This window comes from Mauremys reevesii, linkage group 24 (assembly GCF_016161935.1).
Source record: "Mauremys reevesii isolate NIE-2019 linkage group 24, ASM1616193v1, whole genome shotgun sequence".
Lineage (NCBI taxonomy): Eukaryota > Metazoa > Chordata > Testudines > Geoemydidae > Mauremys > Mauremys reevesii.
This window is the reverse complement of record NC_052646.1, coordinates 3,751,818-3,770,633: the sequence shown is the minus strand read 5'-3', so window position 1 is coordinate 3,770,633 and position 18,816 is coordinate 3,751,818. Positions and strand designations below refer to the sequence as shown.

General features: G+C 56.5%; 2 protein-coding genes across 4 annotated transcripts; one reads left to right on the top strand and one right to left on the bottom strand.

The window, feature by feature from the left end:
• The first annotated feature begins 40 nt into the window (after positions 1-40).
• RRNAD1 (ribosomal RNA adenine dimethylase domain containing 1) lies at positions 41-9,498 on the top strand. Of its 3 annotated transcripts, none has more exons than XM_039512731.1 (9): positions 41-146; positions 1,133-1,264; positions 1,629-1,750; positions 2,380-2,593; positions 3,847-3,909; positions 4,688-4,831; positions 6,277-7,109; positions 7,714-7,898; positions 8,450-9,483. In XM_039512731.1, exons 2-9 carry the CDS (start codon positions 1,154-1,156, stop codon positions 8,566-8,568), a joined length of 1,791 nt encoding a protein of 596 aa, XP_039368665.1. In that variant the 5' UTR covers positions 41-146; positions 1,133-1,153; the 3' UTR covers positions 8,569-9,483. The 3 variants fall into 3 exon arrangements, with proteins under 3 accessions (XP_039368665.1, XP_039368663.1, XP_039368662.1); XM_039512729.1 differs by lacking the exon at positions 41-146 and adding an exon at positions 607-874 and having other exon boundaries at positions 8,507-9,498; XM_039512728.1 differs by lacking the exon at positions 41-146 and adding an exon at positions 616-874 and having other exon boundaries at positions 8,450-9,480.
• A 466-nt stretch (positions 9,499-9,964) lies between these two features.
• MRPL24 (mitochondrial ribosomal protein L24) lies at positions 9,965-13,878 on the bottom strand. Its single transcript, XM_039512734.1, has 6 exons — positions 13,714-13,878; positions 12,989-13,224; positions 12,773-12,868; positions 12,126-12,229; positions 11,343-11,473; positions 9,965-10,295 (listed from the first exon to the last, which is right to left on the bottom strand). Exons 2-6 carry the CDS (start codon positions 13,169-13,171, stop codon positions 10,159-10,161), a joined length of 651 nt encoding a protein of 216 aa, XP_039368668.1. The 5' UTR covers positions 13,172-13,224; positions 13,714-13,878; the 3' UTR covers positions 9,965-10,158.
• Positions 13,879-18,816: the final 4,938 nt, after the last annotated feature.

Sequence of the window (18,816 nt, the reverse complement as noted above, 5' to 3'; positions counted from 1 at the left end):
GTGAAACAGTTTACGCATGCGCCGAGGCTGTTGCGGCACAGAGGCGAGATTGTGCGCATGCGTGTGCACCTCGGGAGGCGCGCGGGGCTGGGAGGGCGCTTGCGCGTGCGCGGTTCTGCGGGTAGGGCGACCATAGAGAGCTGGCGGTGAGTGGGTGCGGTGTGCCGTTGGGCTCTCTAGCCCTGCGGAGGGTGAGCTCTATGGGGCCAAAGGCGCTGCGGGAGGGGGCGGGGCGGGAACAGGGGCTGGTGACGTCTGCTGGCGACACAGACAGAACTGCATCATGGGTGATGTCATAGCGACGTGTCATGCGATGACATCACAGTGGTGTGACGTCACTGTACTACGTCACGGCAGTGTGCGTTACGGGGATGCACCACGTCATGACGTCACAGTTATCCTGTGCAATACCATGACAACGTCTCCTGGTGATGTCACAGCCCAGTGTCATGGCAACGCCTCACTGAGCGATACCGCACTGATGCCCCACTCCCTGACAGATCACAATAATGTGATGTCACAATATAATGTCATGGCAACGTCTCAGGGTGATGTCACAGTGACGTGGTGCCACACTTCACTGGGTGATGCCAGGCTAATGCCCCACGTCATGACATCACAACAGTGCCTTGTGAGTGTAACGTCATGGCAACCCCTGGTGGCGCAGTCACACGACACAATGTGCCGTGTGACGGTGCAGCCACAGCGCCCCACCCAGCCAGTGCCAGGATGGCACGGCACAGCGCAGCAGTGGCACGAGGCAATGGGCTATGGGGCCTTCCCCTCTCAGGCGCCAGCTTGGATCCAGACCTTAGGAGGGCTCTTCAGCATCATACGGGAAATGAGTTGGCTGGACCTCAGCCCATTTGCTAGTGTAAAGGAGCCCACGTCACTAACCCACTCCCAAACCTGGCAGAGATGCCAGGGGGTGAATGCCCCATTGGACTGGCCTTCCCTCTCCCCCAGGAAGTGCCCCTCACTCCCAAACCCTTTACATTAGAAGCCCCTGGCTGCAAAGAGTAATTAAAGGAGCCAAGCCCGTTCATTCAGACCTTCCTGCTCGGGGAGCCTCTCCCTTTTTCCTTTCAGGAGGTTTTAACTCTTTCTTCATGCACCATTTCTCATCTCTTAGGTTCACCCCACAGCCACTGCCATGGCGCGGCTCTCCGGCCAACCCCTCTCTTTGGTGGAGCAGAAGCAGTTAGCAGTGAACATCACCCATGTCCTCTCTCTCTATGGCTCCATTGTGGACTCCTACATCATTGTGAGTCCTATTCAAACCGCGGTTGGGCTTTGCTGAGAGGTGACGTGGTCCAGCATGTAGGGCACTGGCCTGGGACTTAGGAGACTAGGGATTCATTCCTGCCTCTGCCATCGACCTGCTGTGTGACCTTGGTCAAGTCACTGCCCTACTCTGTGCCTCAGTTTCCCCTCCCACTCTTTGTCAGTTTTGTCTATTTAGATTGTAAACAATTTGGGGCAGGGACTGTCTCTCACTATGTATATGAACAGCGCCTAGCACAATGGGGCCATTATCTCAGTTGGGGCTTGAGTGCTGCGGGTGGGCTGGGATGATGAGTGCTGTTGCCTAAACTTTCCCCTTCCCCATCACCCTTTCTTCCCTGCAGGAGTTTTTCACCGATAATCTTTGGGGGAAGCTTCCTTATTCCTGGCAGGCAGTGCTCACTGATCTCCCCTCCCCACAACTCGCTGCTGCCTTGCTCGAGAAAGGAAAACCGGAGGAAGTTTGGTAAGAACATGCTCCTGTTAAAGGGGCTTTACTGGTGTCCTCTGCAGGCTTGTTTTAGCTGCAGGGGTTTGCAAGGGGCATAGGACCGCAGGCAGGGCTTGTGTCTGCAGGCTACATTGTCAGTTATAGCAGAGGATGTTTTTCCCTCTGAGTCAGTCCTAGACCAAAGCCCTCGCATAGTACTAGGAAGTGCTGTGGTGTTAGGGGAAATGCCTATCAGAGAGGATATGAAACCCCGACCACTCAGTGGCTAGATATGTTGACAGGTGCTTTGGAAAGGCTTAGAGATACAGATAGGCAGAGACTTGTGGCCTTTAAAGACACCACAGCATTTTTTTTTATTCGCAAGTGTCAGGGTTGTATTCCCAGTGGCCTAAATCCAGCATTCTACCTCCTTAAATTCCCCATGCAGTTCAACTTGGATATGATTTGCTTCATTACCGCCCATCCTGAACGTCCATGTACTGTTCCTCTGTGCTGTTAAACAGCTGCCGCATTCTACTCCAGAGGCGGCTGCGTTTCCCCGGCGGGTGAAGTGATCTGTACAGCTGTAGTCTGTTCAGTCCCTTTGGTGCGACAGCAATGGGAACTCCTTGTCCATACACTAACTGCGGTCCTTGTTCTTCCAGTTACAGCGTGGTGTGGCCACTCTCCTTGCTGGCCTTTAAAGCTACAGCGCACACATTGGCTTTCTCCAGAACACCTCGTGGCAGAGGCGGCACGCCGGCGAACGGGAGGCCAGAGGAGTTCAGGGAGAACCGGTGTCAGAGCTCGAAGCTTAACCCCCTTTTCCGGAAGCACGTCAAGCCAAAAAAGCAGCATGAAATCCGGCAGCTCGGGAAGGTCTGTGGCTAGCATTTCTTGTCCCCAGTAGGAATGATGACATCACTGTAGCTGTGACACCAATCCAGCAGCCCTTGGGTCTACCCTCGTCTCTGGGGTCTCGCTTTCTCCTATCCTAGCCTCCCCGACTTCACATCCTCAGGAGCATCAAGATGCGTTTGCTGAAGTCAACGGGAGTCTTTCCATCAAATCCAAAGGCCTTTGGCTCAGGCTCTATCTCCCTGTAGGCAGAAGAGAAGACAGCATGGTACCGTGGCCAGTGCGGTGAATGTTGAGGTCTCGGTATTGCCTGCGGCAATGAGCTCACCAGAACTTGGTGTCTCTGCTTATTAAAGCCCCATAAGCTATGTTGGCAGACAGCCTGCATGAAAAGACTGTCATGAGAGTCCTAACCCAAAGCCCTCTGAAGATGATGGAAAGATGCCTATTGATTGGAACAGGCGCGGAGTGCTCAGGAACAGAGCCACAGAGAGAAGATTCCTAGCAGCACGGGGTCCTGGTCCATGACCGAGGCTCCTAGCACTAGGATAGCACAAGTCATTAAGAGCAATGCTGTATCGTAGGCAAAGGCAGCCTGACGTGCCACCAAGTCACTCCATTATCATGCACCTTCCATCCACCACTATGGCTGGCTGTATCGTTTCCCATTTCTCCACTGTGTCTCCAGCCCATGTGGCTAGAATGCCACCAACGCAGAACAAGCAACAGCCTCCATAGTATAATTCCTAGTAGCAGGGTGATGAAGTGATCAGATTAGTTAGAAGGTGACTCTCCTCAGCTCTGAGGAATGGCATTTCTTGGAGCAGGAAGACCAGCGCTCGAGTCCAGTCCTTCCTCTGGCAAAGGCCAAGATCATGGGTTTCCAGCTGGGGAGTTGCAGGTCCAGAGGGAAAGGGGGTCACACACAGGTCCGAGTGCGGTCACCGCTGTCCTTCCTTTATCAGAGGGTCCCCACAGTATTTTCGGTTGCAACATGGAGTCACGGTAAGGAAAAGTGCAAAGGCCATTGGCCAATGTTCTCCTAGCTGCGGGTTCTCCTAGCTGCATCCTTGACTGAGCAGCCCAATAAAAGAGGCCTGATTTATCGAGATGTTGTACCCTGAAGTCGGCAGAAGCTGCGTTGAGAAGCAGGCCGGCTCCCTAGGTGTTGCAACGTGGATTTCGGTTGCTAACTCTCCGCACCCAAGCTGGACAGCCTGGACCTTTCTGCTGACAAGTTCCTTGATGAGTCTGCACCTTTATCTTTTCCTCAGGTGGTGAAGAAACTGAGCGAGATCACCAGGTGTGACCAGGTGGTAGATATTGGCTCTGGCCAGGTAGGTTGCTGGGAGCCGTAGTTCCATGGTTTGCATTATACTTTGTGTCTCAGATCCTTCCCTGGAGGGGTGAGGTGCATTGTCTCCTGCTGCAGAGGAGGGGTGACGGGCTGGCTCACAGGGTTCCTGTCACCTTCATGTCACCCATTTGGAGTCCCGCCCTGGACTGCGGGTGACCCTACGACCTTGCCAGCTGATGGCGCCTGTGACATAGTGGGGAGTAACTCACTTCCTAGGAGACCGTATCCCAAAACTCACCCGCGCGATCAGTGCCAGCCGCTTCCCTCACTGGCAGCCTTAGTGGAGAGGCCAAGGACTGAATGGATTATGGAGCCCGAACTCACCTAGGAGCTGTCTCTCTACGGTCCCTTTACCCTGGCTTTGCTGGCCGGCCTTGCTTTCTCTCTCGCCTTTTCACTTCCCTCTTGTGCTCTTTACTCTTGCAGTTAATGGGCTGATTATCTCCTTAGCTCTCCCCAGCTCAGGCTGAGCTAGACATTAGCCATTCCCTCCCTCAATCGGGCCCTTTGGTGGGGCGGGAGGGGAAGAAATTGGATGTACAGTGACCGGAGTGCTGATTCAGCTGCCGGTTCTCAGCACTCCGCCGCAGGCCCCCAACCCAAGCACTCAAAAATCATGACTTGCCCCAGTGTGGGGAAATGCATCCCCCACCCTCCCTAATAACCTCGACTCTTCCAGTGCAGGGGGAGGGGAGGGAGCTGTCAGAAACCCCCAAAGCGGCAGCAGTGTTGACGGTCGGTGTGTGTTCCCCTTTAAGGGCCATCTCTCTCGCTTTCTGGCCTTCGGTCTGGGTTTGTCCGTCACGGCGATCGAGGGAGACGGACGCCTGGTTGACATGGCGACTAAGTTTGACCGAGAACTGGTGTGGGCGCTGGAGAAGGAGCAAGCGCGACGAGCCAAGGTAGACGGTGCAGTGGGGGGCGGAGGAGGAGGCCCAAGGCTGATGCCCTGTGCGGATCAGTGGGCTCGTCACATCTGACAGACAGCCTAGTGGGTAGGGCACTGGTTTAGTACTCAAGAGACTTGGGTTGTGTTTCTGGCTCTTTGAGCGACCCTTAATCTACCCTGTGCCTCAGTTCCCCATCTGTGAAATAGGGCTAAGCCCTCTACCTCCCAGGGGTCCATCTCTGCTAGTGAGGTGCTCAGATAACCTGGTGCTGGACAGATACATCCTCCTGATGCTTCCCGCCCCGAGGAAATCCAGGGTGTGGCCCATTCAAGGAGAGGATGTTCATATTTTTACCCTGAAGACTGTCTAGAGAAGAAGCTAGGCTCCAGCTGAGGGAGCATGGTCTAGTACAGAGGTGGGCAAACTACAGGCCCCTGCGGGACCGTTCTGCCCGGCCCCTGAGCTCCCAGCCAGGGAGCTAGCCCCCGGCCCCTCCCCTGCTGTCCTCCCTCCCCTGCAGCCACGCTGCCGTGTGGGCAGTGCTCTGAGCGGTGGAGTTGCGCGCTCCTGCAGAGCAGCATGGCTGGCTCCAGCTGGGCAGCACGGCTGCCAGACATGCTGCTCTGAGCGGCATGGTAAGGGGGCTGGTGCCGGGAGGCTGGATAAGGGGCGGAGGTCAGGGGGGTGGGGGGGTGGTTAGGGGACGGGGAACGGGGGGGTTGGATAGGCATGGGATCTGGGGGGGCCTCTCAGGGGGTGGGGGTGTGGATAGGGTCGGGGGGCAGTCAGGGGACTGGGATCAGGGAGGTTGGATAGGGGGTAGGGTCCTGGGAGGGGGCTGTTAGGAGACAAGGAGCAGGGGGGGTTGGATGGGTCAGGGGTTCTCAGGGGATCAGTCGGGGCAGGAAGTGGGAGGGGGCGGGGGCCAGGCTATTTGGGGAGGCACAGCCTTCCCTACCCGGCCCTCCATATAGTTTTGCAACCCCAACGTGGCCCTTGGGCCAAAAAGTTTGCCCACCCCTGGTCTAGTAGCTGCGGCGTGGGACTGGGTGTCAGAGGTCGGGGTTTTCATCCTGGCTCTGCTGGGTGGCTTTTCGTTAACAGCTTATTGGGTCTGAGCTGCCCCCGATCAGGACGGCCAGGGTGTCCTGAGCTGACTATAACCCATCTGTTGGGAGTTAACCCTTTACTGCCAGGGTATCCTGAGCTCAGACTATAACCCGTCTGTTGGGAGTTAACCCTTTTCTGCCAGAGGCAAAGGAACGTCCCTTTATTCCATGGTGGCCCACTGGGACGGCGCAGTTTGAACCTGCCTCTCAGGCAGCCGGCATTGGCCTCTCTTGAATGCAGAACCCCAGCCTAGCCGGACCCTTAGTCTGATCAGCTGCTGCAGTGTTGAGCTCAGACAACCACCGCTCAGTGGCTGGCTGTGATTCCTTGTTTCTCCCTTCCTGCAGGATCCGGGGGAGGTCTCCCTCCGTGGGCCGAGCCATGTGGCAGGGTGGGTCGACCCCCAAGCACCATGGCGGGAATTCCTCCTCCCACCGTGGCCAGGAATAGACCCAGCTCATTCTCCCTTGGCGGAAAGCGGCCCATCCCCGGAGGCTGGTGCCACCTACGACTCGCCAGGGCCACGGAAGATCATTCCCCCCACAGCCCCTTGTGGGAGTGGCAGAGATGGGGCAGAGACGGGCAAGGCTGGAGAGAAGGGGCCAGGAGGATGGGGCTGCATGGCTGCTGCAAGAGAGGAGCAGGGGGGATCCCCAGATCCCTTCAGAAGCAGAGGCCGTGGCTGCGTTCCCAACGGGCCTCACCCTCACCCAACGGCACTAAATCCCCTGGGGCCGCTGGCGGAGGGCAGGCTGCTCCTGACCGGCCTCCACGCGTGCGGCGACCTCAGCGTAGCCCTGCTCAGACACTTCACCCGCTGCCCCCACGTGGTGGCCATGACCTCGGTGGCCTGCTGCTATATGAAGCTCACCACTCAGGAGGAGCCGACCCCCCCTGGCCTTGCTGCACCGCCTCCTCCTTCCACCCGCCGGCCTGAGTACGGCTACCCCCTGAGCACCTGGGTGGCCGGCCTGCCGGGCCACACCCTCTCCTACAAGGCGCGGGAAGTGGCCTGCCATGCCGTGGAGGACTACGTGCTGCGGCTGAGGAACGAGAGCCCCGTCCTGCGGACTCACTGCTACCGCGCCACGTTGGAGATGCTGATCCGGGCGGCTGACCCGGCCAAGAGACGCCTCGGGGTGCAGACCATCAACAAGGCCCACCAGCTAGCCTTCGAGGAGTGAGTCAGCCGGCGCGGTGTCTCTTAGCATAGTCTGGCCTAGCTAACCGGCCACCGGCCACGCAGCAGAGACGGGCCTCATCCCATCTCGACAGCCCTAGAAGCCGGGGAGACCAAAGACAGGGCTCCAGTTCTGGCTCCTTACTGGAGATGGGAGGGCTGATCCTGCTCAGAAATTCCCCAGAACGCAGGGGCTGTTTGGATACAGAACCTCATTGAAAGTGTCCCCTGGTTCCTAGCACCCGTCTCTCCACTCCCATTGATTGCCCATTAGGGGCACGACTCTTCACTTCTCACAGATTGGGGAAACCGAGGCACCCCACCTGACTGGCTCACCTGAGAGTAACTCGGGTTAATGGGCTCTGGGCACATGTCCAATCTGCTCCCCATGCTATGTCTGACAACGGCTGCCCAAAGCTGTATATACATGAGTGGTAGACAACTCCTGCTTGGGGCTGGGAACGCGGCTTGGGGGCTAGAGCTAGTGGTAGGGTGGCAAGTGGCCGGGTTGGGGTGGGGCCCTGCCAGGGTCCCGTCAGCTCCGGCTGAGCTGCCCTGGGGTGGGCGGCAGAGCTGACGGGGCTATGCTGTTTCCCCTTGGCAGGTACGCCCGGCTGGGCTTGCAGCGCGTGGGGCTGGACCCCGCCGCCCCTCTGGATCGGGCCAGCGTGGATGCCATGCTGGGCCAGCAACAGAACGTGGTGGCTTTCTTCAGCCTGGCCCTGCTGCTGGCGCCGCTGGTGGAGACACTCATCCTGCTGGATAGGATGATCTACCTGCAGGAGCAAGGTGAGTGCCTTGGACCGAGCCACCCCTGGCCCAGGATCCAGGGCAGAGACGCCCGGCTCCCTCACATTGGGGGAGCTGCAGCCATTTGCCCTTACCCTGAGCTGCTCCTTGTAGCCGTCTCCAGCGTGGGGGGATTTAAACCCTCCACCTGGCATGGACGAGCATGTTCATCCTGGGGATGCTGGATGCAGCCGGCGAGTGTTTTCCCGTCCCCTGCCCCTCGCCAATAGCAGCCCCTTGCAGGCCACAGAGAGCCCTGGCCTCAGTAACTCCCCAGGTTACTTCCTCACCGGGCAAGCGAGCCCGTGTCCCCCTCTGTACGGCTCCCACTTGCCGGGCTAGCGAGCGCGTACGGCCGCCTGTTCACCCAGCGAGCGAGCACGCGGGTTCCTGTCTCTAACACCATCTATTTGCTGGGCTAGCGTGTGCGTCTGGGGAGTGTGTGGGGGGATGATCCTTTTGAACAAGCCGCCTGACCTGTAAAAACTCACCTCAAACCCAGGGGCCGTCCCCATGTGAACGACTCTGTGTCCCTCCCTCTTCCCCTGCAGGCTTCCAGTGCCAGCTGATTCCCCTGTTTAACCCCAGCTTCTCGCCCCGGAACCTAGTGCTGGTGGCGGCCAAGGCTGGGCTGGACTCTGCGTTAGCCACGCTGGCAGGGGAAGACTGACTCACCCCAGCCTCCATTGATGCCCAGGAATCGCCTGCTGCAGCCTCCGGGGAGGAACGTGGCAGCTGTTTGACAGCGTGCGGGAAAGGAGCAGGCGCTCGGTGTAAGAAGAGGCGGGCACCGGCGGAGTCCGGGGCTGCCTGTGGCAGGCTGTGGCAGCCTCACAGAGTTCGGCAGCAGTTGCGCATGGGGAGCGAGATGATGGCCCACCCAGGACCAATCCTCCCCCCTTCAACCCCACTCAAGGGCAGGGAGGGTTCTGCCCTCCCCCGCACCGTTTCCTGGGGCCGCAAGCCATGCTGTGGGCTGGAAGAGTCCAAGCGGAGCCAGCCTCAGGCGCCAGAGAGAGCCCGGCAGGGCCCTGCTGCAGCAGCGAGTCAGGGACAACAGGCCGCAGCTGCTGCTCCAGGTGCTGACTGGCCGGTTGCCCAGGCTCTGCACCTCCACCTGCCTCCCCAACCTTCCTGGCCTTGCATCTCCCCCCCCCTTCAGCTGATCCTCTCAACCAAAATAAACACCCCCCAAAAGAGCAGTGGGACGTACCACCAGGTTTGCATTGTCTGTCACTGCTCCCTGCCTTGTCTACATGGGGACAGGCACCGACTCTCCCACGGGTCTGTGCAGAACAGGCCGGGCGCTGCCGTAACAGGCAGTGTTAATCCTAATGGGGGTCGTTTATGGATCCCCTTACACCCCAGCTTGTGAGGTGCTCACCCCTCTGGTACTTATCCCACTCCCCTCCCCGCCGCCACAGAATGGAACAGGGGTTAAGTGACTGTCCTAAGGTCACCCATGCAGCCTGTAGCAGAGCTGGGATCTGATCCCAAACTGGTGCCCCAGACACCAGGCCTCCTTCCTCTGTACCCAGAGGCTGAGCCAAACACAGGTGGGGGCCAACTGGGGCTACCCTGCCGTCCCCAATTTAGCTTTGGGGGGGAAATTGATATTCAACTGTCTCGGCCTGTGCGGCTTGGCTGTTTGCTCCAGCCCTCCCCCACCGTCTCTCCGACTCAGCTCCATGCCCCCTTCCTCCCACCCTGCTTCTCTCAGGACCCCCCCCCTTCTTTGCATTCAGCCCATCCCCTGCTAACTAAACCCACCCACAAAATCCCAGGAAACTACCATGCCATTGGCTGCCACCGCAGCGCTGGCTCCTCGGGGGTGCTGTACCCCTTTCCCCGAGCCCGCGGCTGGTCAGACAGTCTGCTCTGCGGCGCAGGGACTGGCTTTGTACAGCACCAAGCACAGCGGGCCCCCACTCGGGCTCTGCCGTAACCAACAGGATTCATAAGCCAGACCCAGTTCTGCTCGGGTCTCTGCCCAGTGAGAGGCCACGTTCGCTGCCACAGGAGGGATGCGCACCCTGCGGCTCAGAAAGAAAGATGGCCGAGGCTGGTGTACAAAAGGGGTCGGGATGTCTTTATTGCCGGCCGGCGGGAGGGGCCGGCCCTGATTGCAAGGGGCCTGCAGCCACAGCTATCGCCTTGGGCCGGCTGGTACGAAGACCACTGGGGACTGCAGGAGAGCGAGCCGCCCACGAGCCACGTGGCATTAGCGCCGGGGTCACAGGCAGAGACAGCTGCAGAGGTGCTAATACCAATAGGACTTCCTGGCTCGGCGCGTCTCCACGATGCCCTGCAGCTCCAGGATTTCTTCTTCGAATAGTTTCAGGGACGGCTGGTAGGTCCTGTCCAGCACATCATCCACTGAGGTGTCCTTTGGCCCATCTGTCCGGGGAGGGGGAGAGGAAGCATGTTACAACCTCGATCTCGGCCCCGTCTCCAGGACGCTGCGGAGAACAGCACCCCTTCCACCTCAGATCCGCACAGCAGAGGCGGCTGTGGGGAAGAAGGGGGTTCGCTCCCACGGGGCCAGCCTAGCCCAGCTGCGTGGGAGGGAGCCCAAACGTAGCCCTGTGGGGCCAGCCCAGCTCTGGGGTTAGCCGAATTCTAGTCCGGCTCACGTCTCAGGGGAACTGGACCGGGCCACATCATGCCCAGGGCAGGAAGAAACGGGCCCGGCTTGAGGCACAGATCTGGGGGGAGGGGCTTGCTGCTGTTCTGATCAGGTCCATGCTGGTGTCAGTGATGACACAACATGCTGGGCAGGGGGGAGAATCAGGCCCATCTCTTGGGACCTGGGATCGCCAAGGCACACACTCAAAAGCCACGTGGGTTTATACAGTCGCTTCCCAGATGGGAAACGAACGTCAGTGGAAACAGGGCTAACGAGAGAAGTGTGACAAAACCCACCCCGGCTTCTCCGAGTCTGGGTGAGGCCAAGGCTCTTCCGACCTGGGCTCCTCACCCGAGCCAGCAGCTGTAAATGCAGTCAGTGCTCCAGGCTCTGGGGCGACTGACAGTACGAATAACTCAGGGAAACACTATCCCCTCCCTGGCCCAGCTGCGAAGCAGGCTCCACAGAATACTTTAAACCCCTCGGCCCGATTCTCAGCCCCGCTCCCGCAGGAAAACGTCACCAGCACCCACTGGAAAACCACTTGGCCCTGGGAAGCAGATTGCAAATTAGAGCAGCTCTGTGGTTGCTCTCACTTACACCAAGGTCTGTGCGGCTCCAGAACACAGAGCACAAAGGCAGCTTAGAGCCAGCCACAGGGCTGGAGCGACTAAGAGTCAGGCCCCAAGTGTGCCACATGCCGCAGACACCATCCCATTTCAGCCCTGTTGATTGGGCACCTTTCAGCAGTTCCCAACAGAAAGCAATGTTGGATCGCCCGGGGCCAGGTGGGAGAAACCCCTGGCAAACCTGCTCACCTTTCCACTGCTCTGGGATGATGCCGTCCCGGCGCTGGTAGACGGGTAAAGGGATGATCCTGCCGGTTCGCAGAGATACCCTCACTCGCTCACCCTCTTCGGTGTAGCGCCACTCCACCTCGGTGGGCTTCCTAGGGGGAAAGGGCAGGGGGCGGTGGGATCAGACGAGACCCCGGGGGCGTTGCTCAGATCAGCCAAAAGCCTTTGGGGAGGTTTTTATTGGCGTCTCTGGAAGTCTCTCTCTTGCCGTAGCACAGGGCCCCCTAGCATCTTGCCAGGGCATTGCAGTTAGCACTCACCCAGAGGAAGGAGCACCCTCCAGCGCAGTGTCCCCTAGTACCATGCTGGGGCACTGGGGTCAGCATGGACTCCCTGGGGCAGGGCGGGGCAGAGCGCCCCTTACTGAGCCCCCGCCCCCCACTCCCTGGGGCACAGCGCCCCCCTCGCACCACACGGGGGTCAATTCTGGGTTACCTATTGATTCCTTGCCATGTCCGGCCCGACTCTTGGTTTCCCTTATTACCCTTTGCCTCGCAGGACCCCCCCCGGTGCCAGGTGCTGTACAGACAGAACAAAGACAGGCCCTACCCCAAAGAGTTTGGACTCTAAGCTTGAGTGTCTTCCATCCAAGTACTGACCAGGCCTAGCGCTACTTAGCTAGACAGATCTGGTAGGTTCCCGGCTGCAGGCAGTGCCTTAGGTGAGGGTTTAATACAGCGCTAGCCTCCCGCGGGCAGCTGGAAGGACGCCAGCTCGCCCAGCCGAGCCCCGGGGCAGGATTACCTGTCCGTAGGGTCGACCAGGGCAATCTGTCGGAGCAGCAAGGGTGCCTCGTTGGCGATGTACGTCCCCGGGTAATTGGCGGTTCTCCGTATGTAGTGGTAATGCTGGAAACGGAAAGCTGGGTTTCAACCCGCCACCTCTTCCTCACCCACTGGCCTCGCCCTGGGGTCCCTCGGGCAAGGAGACCATCCCGGCCAGGGTAGTGGCTGAACCGGGTTGTGGCCTTTTACACTCTCATGTCACTAGCACCAGTGACTGTTGTGGGGGGATAATACCACCATTCTGCAGCACATTACAAGCTGATTAATCCTCACAGCCAAACCCACATAGTGTAGGTTAGCCCTATGTTACAGATGAGGAAACTGAGGCACAGAGAGAGGAGTGACTTGCCCCAGGGCTTGGAACAGGCTCACTGCACAGTCATTCTTGGTGTTCCTTGGGCACCGCACACCAGAGACTCGGAACTACCCGAGCAGCAATGGGGATAGAAGTCAGATCCTCTTGCACTGAGAGCCCACACCCCAGTTGCCTGAGCCCAAGAAGAATCCCCATTGGCAGTATGGGACATGTGACACACAGCAGAGCAGTTCTGATGCCAGCTGGCCAACATACGGGCGATTGAGGCTTTCCCCCAGTCCTTCCCTTACCGTATTCAAACCTTGCACAAAGACCCAGTTGCGAGCTCGGATGACCTGGTTCACCACTCCTTGTTTCCCGACATCTTTCCCAATTAATATCTCCACCTGAAACCCAACAAGTCCCCGTCAGAACTCCATTCAGGACCCCCAGCTAGGGGCACGGAAACTCAGCCACACCTCATGCTAGACAATCCCAAAGGGGGACGACTTATGGCGGAGGCTCACCGTGTCGCCGCGGAACACCTTCCAGTCCTCCTTGCTGATGGGCTCCACAAACACCTTCTTGCGTCTCAGCCCCGGGGGGTTGTTGGCCTTGGCCGCCGCCGTCCAGGGCCGATAGATGCCGTGGCGATAGTCCGGGGGCAGCTTCATCCTCGCCGCCATGGCGAGTAAGGCGGTCAGACGCATGGTCCCGCTGGGCGAGGGCGGTCACGGGTCAGCAGATCCAGCCAAGGCCAAGCCTAAGGTCACAAAGAAAATCAGCAGCCGAGCTAGGAAACAGAACCCAGGTGTCCTGCCTCCCAGTGTCTTCCCCTTCCCCACAATCCCCAAACCCCCACTCCCCTCCCAGAGCCAGGGAAGGAACCCAGGAGTCCTGGCTGGGGGAAAGATTTTAAGGGGGACACCAGCAGGGAGCTAGCTTTTCCCAGGGGGTTTCGAGCCTGCTCTGGTCTCCATTAGAGCGACCAGATGTCCCGATTTTATCAGGACAGTCCCGATTTTGGGGTCTTTTTTCTTATATCGGCTCCTATTACCCCCCTACCCCGTCCCGATTTTTCACACTTGCTGTCTGGTCACCCTAGTCCCCATTCACAGTAGCCCTGCTTCGTGCAGCACCTACCCCCGCCCAGCATCCCCCTTACTCCCCTGCGTGCAAGCCAAGCAACCCAGCCCTGCAGGGGACCAGGGGGCAGCCCCCAGGAGCCAGAGGGAGCCGCACCCCTCCTCACCTTGCTCTTCTGCTGCTCCCAGGCCCCTCCAGCAGCAGTTTGCAGCTGCAATACACTAGGCACATGAGTCTTCAGAGGACAAGCAGCACTGCACGCTGGGACTGGTAGTCCTGCGTGGGAGAGCCCGATCGCAATGCAGCCTGGGATTTGCTGGCATAGTAGCTCTGCAGCATTGCATTCTGGGATTTGTAGTCCCATCCCGGGGTCTTGTTGCATTTCTGGGTGTTGCAGTCCCATCTTCCGGCCTCTGTCCGGTTGCATTGCATTCTGGGCTTTGGGGCGCCTTCTCCTCCCCCCCATCCCTCCTGTTGCATTGCATTCTGGACTTTGCGGCTCCTCCCCCCCTTGTCCTCTTGCATTGCATTCTGGGTATTGCAGCCCCCTCTCTCCCGTCCTCTTGCATTGCATTCTGGGTATTGCACCCCCTGTCTCCCGTCCTGTTGCATTGCATTCTGGGTATTGCACCCCCTGTCTCCCGTCCTGTTGCATTGCATTCTGGGTATTGCAAACCCCCCCCCCCCCCGTCTTTGTCCTGTTGCCTGGCATTCTGGGTGTGGTAGTACCACCCACTCTGCTGCAGGGCAGTGGTTTGTGGGATTGGTAGTCCTAGCTGGGTGCTCTGTTTTCTGGCCCTCGGGGCTGGGGCTGTTCTGGCTCATCCAGTGCGGAAAGGACATGTTGCATGTCAGAAGCATGTTACCCGTGTGTGCGCTGGTGGAGATGGATGTGGGTAGTGGTGGGAGGGTCACTTTCCCTAGGGGCTCAGACAGTCACTAGCTAGGGAGCTAGGGAAATGGACACAGAGAGCTGGGGGGACAGACCGGCAGCCTCTAGCAACCCCGAACCCCACTAAGGAATAGGCAACACCAGCTGTCCTCAGGGGATGCCCACACACACGGATCACGGTGTAGATGTGCTATAAACATGTGTCAATTTTCCAACAGAATTTTTGACGTTTCAGGGGAAATTTTTTTTCTTTTTTTGGAATACTGAAAAATGTTGGCTGGAAAGCAAAATATTTAAGTTTTCAAATGTTCATCTTTATTACATAACATCAAAATTTTCCATGGGAAGCAGATACTTTTTCCAACCCCCCCGCCAAAAAAAGTGGTTCAGCAAACCCCTTCCCACCCACCCCCCACCACATTTTCCATCCGTTTTTTGATGGAGACTTTTTGACCAGCCCCACCACTAGCCTTTCACTAGACACAGCCCGATCGATTTTGTCCCCTTTGCGCAGATCATCACTTCACAGAAAGGTCAGGCTGGAAGGGACCTCAAGAAGTCACCAAGTCCATCCCCTGTGCTGAGGCCGGACCAAATAAACCTAGACCATCCCTGATGGGTTTGTCCAGCCGGTTCTGAAAAACCTCCAGTGAAGGGACCCCACAACCTGCCTTGGATGTCTGTCCCAGAGCTGAACTCCCCTTACAGTTAGAAAGTTCTTCCTAATATCTAACCGAAATCTGCCTTGCTGGGCAGGTTTGGTTCATTTTATACATCAGCAGCTTTTGCCAGACCCAGACTGTCTTTTAGTATGTGCTTGTCCAATGTCTAGCACAGCTGGGCCCTGCCTCTGCCTGGGGTCTCTGGCGTGCGTGCTCGAATCATATGACATTCCCATGTGGTTTTGTTCCATGCAGACCTGCAGCCATCCCCCGAGCACATGGTTGCCTGGCACTGTAGTAGCCACACCCCTGCCGCTTTCCATTCTGTGACTGCGCCGCATGCTGGGAACCGTAGGAATCAAGCCCACACGGCTCAGCACATCGGGAGCTGGCTTTGGCTGGGGTATTGCTGCTCTGACCTCCGGGTGCATAGCTGCTGTGCCAGCCAGACCTCAGCACTTTTCAACAGAGACTTCATCAGGGACTGGTGCAGGGTCAAAACATAAGAACGGCCACAGTGGCTCAGACCAAGGGTCCATCTAGTCCAGTGTCCTGTCTTCCGACAGTGGCCAATGTCAAGTGCCCCAGAGGGAATGAACAGAACCGGGAATCGTCAAAGGATCCATCCCCTGTCGCTCATTCCCAGCTTCTGGCAAACAGAGGCTAGGGACACCATCCCTGTCCACCCTGGCTAATAGCCATTGATGGACCTATCCTCCATGAATGTATCTAGTTCTTTTTTGAACCCTGTTATAGTCTTGGCCTTCACAACATCCTCTAGGAAAGAGTTCCACAGGTTGACTGTGCAAATACTTCCTTTTGTTTGTTTTAAACCTACTGCCTATTAATTTCATTAGGTGACCCCTAGTTCTTATGTTAGGAGTAAATAACACTTCCTGACTTACTTTCTCCACACCAGTCATGATTTTATAGACCTCTATCATATCCCCCCTTAGTCGGCTCTTTTCCAACCTGTAAAGCCCCAGTGTTATAAATGTCTCCTCATACCGAAGCTGTTCCACACCCATCATTTTTGTTGCCATTTTCTGAACCTTTTCCAATTCTAATACATCTTCAGATGGGGCGACCACATCTGCACGCAGTATTCAAGATGTGAACGTACCATGGGGTTACACAGAGACAATATGATATTTTCTGTCCTATTATCTATCCCTTTCTTAAGGATTCCCAACATTTTGTTTGCTTTTTTGACTGCCGCTGCACATTGAGTGGATGTTTTCTGAGAACTATCCACAATGACTCCAAGATCTCTTTCTTTGGTTATAACAGCTAATTTAGACCCCATCATTTTATATGTATAGTTGGGATTATGTTTTCCAAGGTGCATTATTTGCATTTATCAAGACTGAATTTCATCTGCCATTTTGTTGCCCGGTCACCTGGTTCCGAGAGATCCTTTTGTAGCTCTTCGCAGTCTGCCTGGGACTTAGCTATCTTGAGTAGTTTTGTATCATCTGCAAATTTTGCCACCTCACCGTTTACCCCTTTTCCAGACCACTTATGAATATGTAGAATAGGACTGATCCCAGTACAGACCCCTGGGGGACACCACTATTTACCTCTCCAGTCTGAAAACTGACCAGTTATTCCTACCCTTTGTTTCCGATCTTTTAACCAGTTACCGACCCATGAGAGAACCTGCCCTCTTATCCCACGACAGCTTCCTTTGCTTAAGAGCCTCGATTCTATGATTCTATGTCAAAGGCTTTCTGAAAAGGCTTTGCTCAGTCCTCACCTCCCTGCATCAGATGCAAGCACCAGGGATGATTGCACATGCTCAGAAGAGGCTCCAGGGGCATGCTGGGATGTGTAGTTTGCTGGAAGCACTTGGCACTACTCCAGCTCGTCTCCATTTTCTATTCACGCTCTCTCTCCATAGGTGCTGCAGGGCTGGGCAGAGAGGTGGCACATTTTAACCCACTTCCAGGCCCTCCAGCTCCCTCAGCCTGCTGTAGCTAGAACTCTGGGCCACGGAGGGGGGCATGCAGGCGTGAGCCTGGGTATTTCTTAGCCGCATTGCTGTGCTTGGGGCTTTTTACAAACAGAGAAGGTGGCCCAGCCCCGCCTTCCCATGCAGTGTAGACTCTAAGCAAGTGCAGCTTGCAGTCACCGTGCCCCAGGTAATGGGGGCGGGAGAGTGGGGGAGTTCTTCCCTTGTCTTATGATCTAGTATTTGCCCTGCGGTAGCAGCCAGAGGCCCTGAACTCAGATCGCAGCCCCATTGTGCCGGCTGCTGCGCCGACAGCACCGGCAGAGGCGGCGAGGTTTAGAGAGAGATCAATGCCGCGCCAGGCATTGATCCCTGCTCTCCTGCGCACCAGGCAAGTGCCTTAGCCATAAACCCCCCCTGCAGCCGGCTTCTCACCTCGCTCTCAAAGCAGCTCACGCACGGGCTCCCCATTACAGCTGGGGAAACCGAGGCACAGAGCGGGAACGCAATTTGCCCAAGAGGACAGAGTGAATCGAGGGGAGTAGGTAGGTCGCTGTCACAGGCAGGCACAGCCCACGGGGCCGGGTGCTAATCTGGGATTTAGAAGCCCCAGATCAATCACACACACCGTGTGTGTGACCTTGAAGTCACTTAAGCCCAGATTTGCTAAAGGTAACTAAGACCCACCAACCTCTTAGAATTGTTTGAGGGTGTTAATAAGCATGTGGACAAGGGGGATCCAGGGGATATAGTGTACTTGGACTTTCAGAAAGCCTTTGACAAGGTCCCTCACCAAAGGCTTTTCAGCAAAGGAAGCTGTCCTGGGATAAGAGGGAAGGTCTTCTCCTGACTCAGTGACTGGTTAAAAGATAGGAAACAAAGGGCAGGAATAAATGGTCAGTTTTCACAGTGGAGAGAGGTAAATAGAGCAGGGGGCGGGGGGACAGGGGTCTGTACTGGGACCAGTGCTGTTCAACATACTCATAAATGAACTTGAAAAGGGGGTAAACAGCGAGGTGGCAAAGTTTGCAGATGATACAAAATTACTCAGGATAGTTAAGTCCAAAGCAGACTGCGAAGAGTTACAAAGCGATCTCACAAAACTGGGTGACATAACGGCAGATGTAATTCTAGGCTGATCAGTGCGAAGTAATGCACATTGCAATATATCAGGAACTGTCCATACAAAAGGATGGGCTCTATATTAGCGGTTACCGCTCAAGACAGAGATCTTGGAGTCGCCGTGGCTAATTCTCTGAAAACATCCACTCAAAATAGCCAACAGAATGGTGGCAACTATTAGGACAGGGATAGAAAATAAGACAAAAAATCTGTTCTTAGGTAGTTGCCGACATTTCTTTAAAAATCTGGTTCTGAGCCACTTTGGACTTCAGATCTGTCCAGGGGGATAACAGCACTGCCCTACCTCACAGGGGGTTGTGAGGATAAATACATTAAAGACTGGGAGGTGCTAATTAATGGGAGCCAGCTAAATGCTTGGATCAGAAAGTGGGTAGACACCAGAGGGAAGTACGTACTATGGCCCACTGAAAGTCAAAGCCCCGGAGCCTCAGAACAACCAACCATAAATAACAGCCACTCCTATAATAACCAACATTTTTTATTGTCCTAGAGAACTGAAATCATCTACATTTTTCTGTGTTTCTTTTATTCTCTGTACTATTCCAAAGCTAAATTCAACATGGTGCTCAGCACAGCCTCAGACAGAACCAAGGCAGGGTTATTTGTCTTTTATTTCCCAAA

Excerpts from the sequence above, each read along its gene's own strand:
- RRNAD1 (XM_039512729.1), top strand. The coding sequence starts at position 611 with ATGACATCACAACAGTGCCTTGTGAGTGTAACGTCATGGCAACCCCTG. Across the intron at positions 1,265-1,628 it reads TTGTGGACTCCTACATCATT|GAGTTTTTCACCGATAATCT; the intron begins GTGAGTCCTATT and ends TCTTCCCTGCAG. Across the intron at positions 7,110-7,713 it reads CACCAGCTAGCCTTCGAGGA|GTACGCCCGGCTGGGCTTGC; the intron begins GTGAGTCAGCCG and ends TCCCCTTGGCAG.
- MRPL24 (XM_039512734.1), bottom strand. The coding sequence starts at position 13,171 with ATGCGTCTGACCGCCTTACTCGCCATGGCGGCGAGGATGAAGCTGCCC. Across the intron at positions 12,869-12,988 it reads AGGTGTTCCGCGGCGACACG|GTGGAGATATTAATTGGGAA; the intron begins GTGAGCCTCCGC and ends GTTGGGTTTCAG. Across the intron at positions 12,230-12,772 it reads TTGTGCAAGGTTTGAATACG|CATTACCACTACATACGGAG; the intron begins GTAAGGGAAGGA and ends TTCCGTTTCCAG.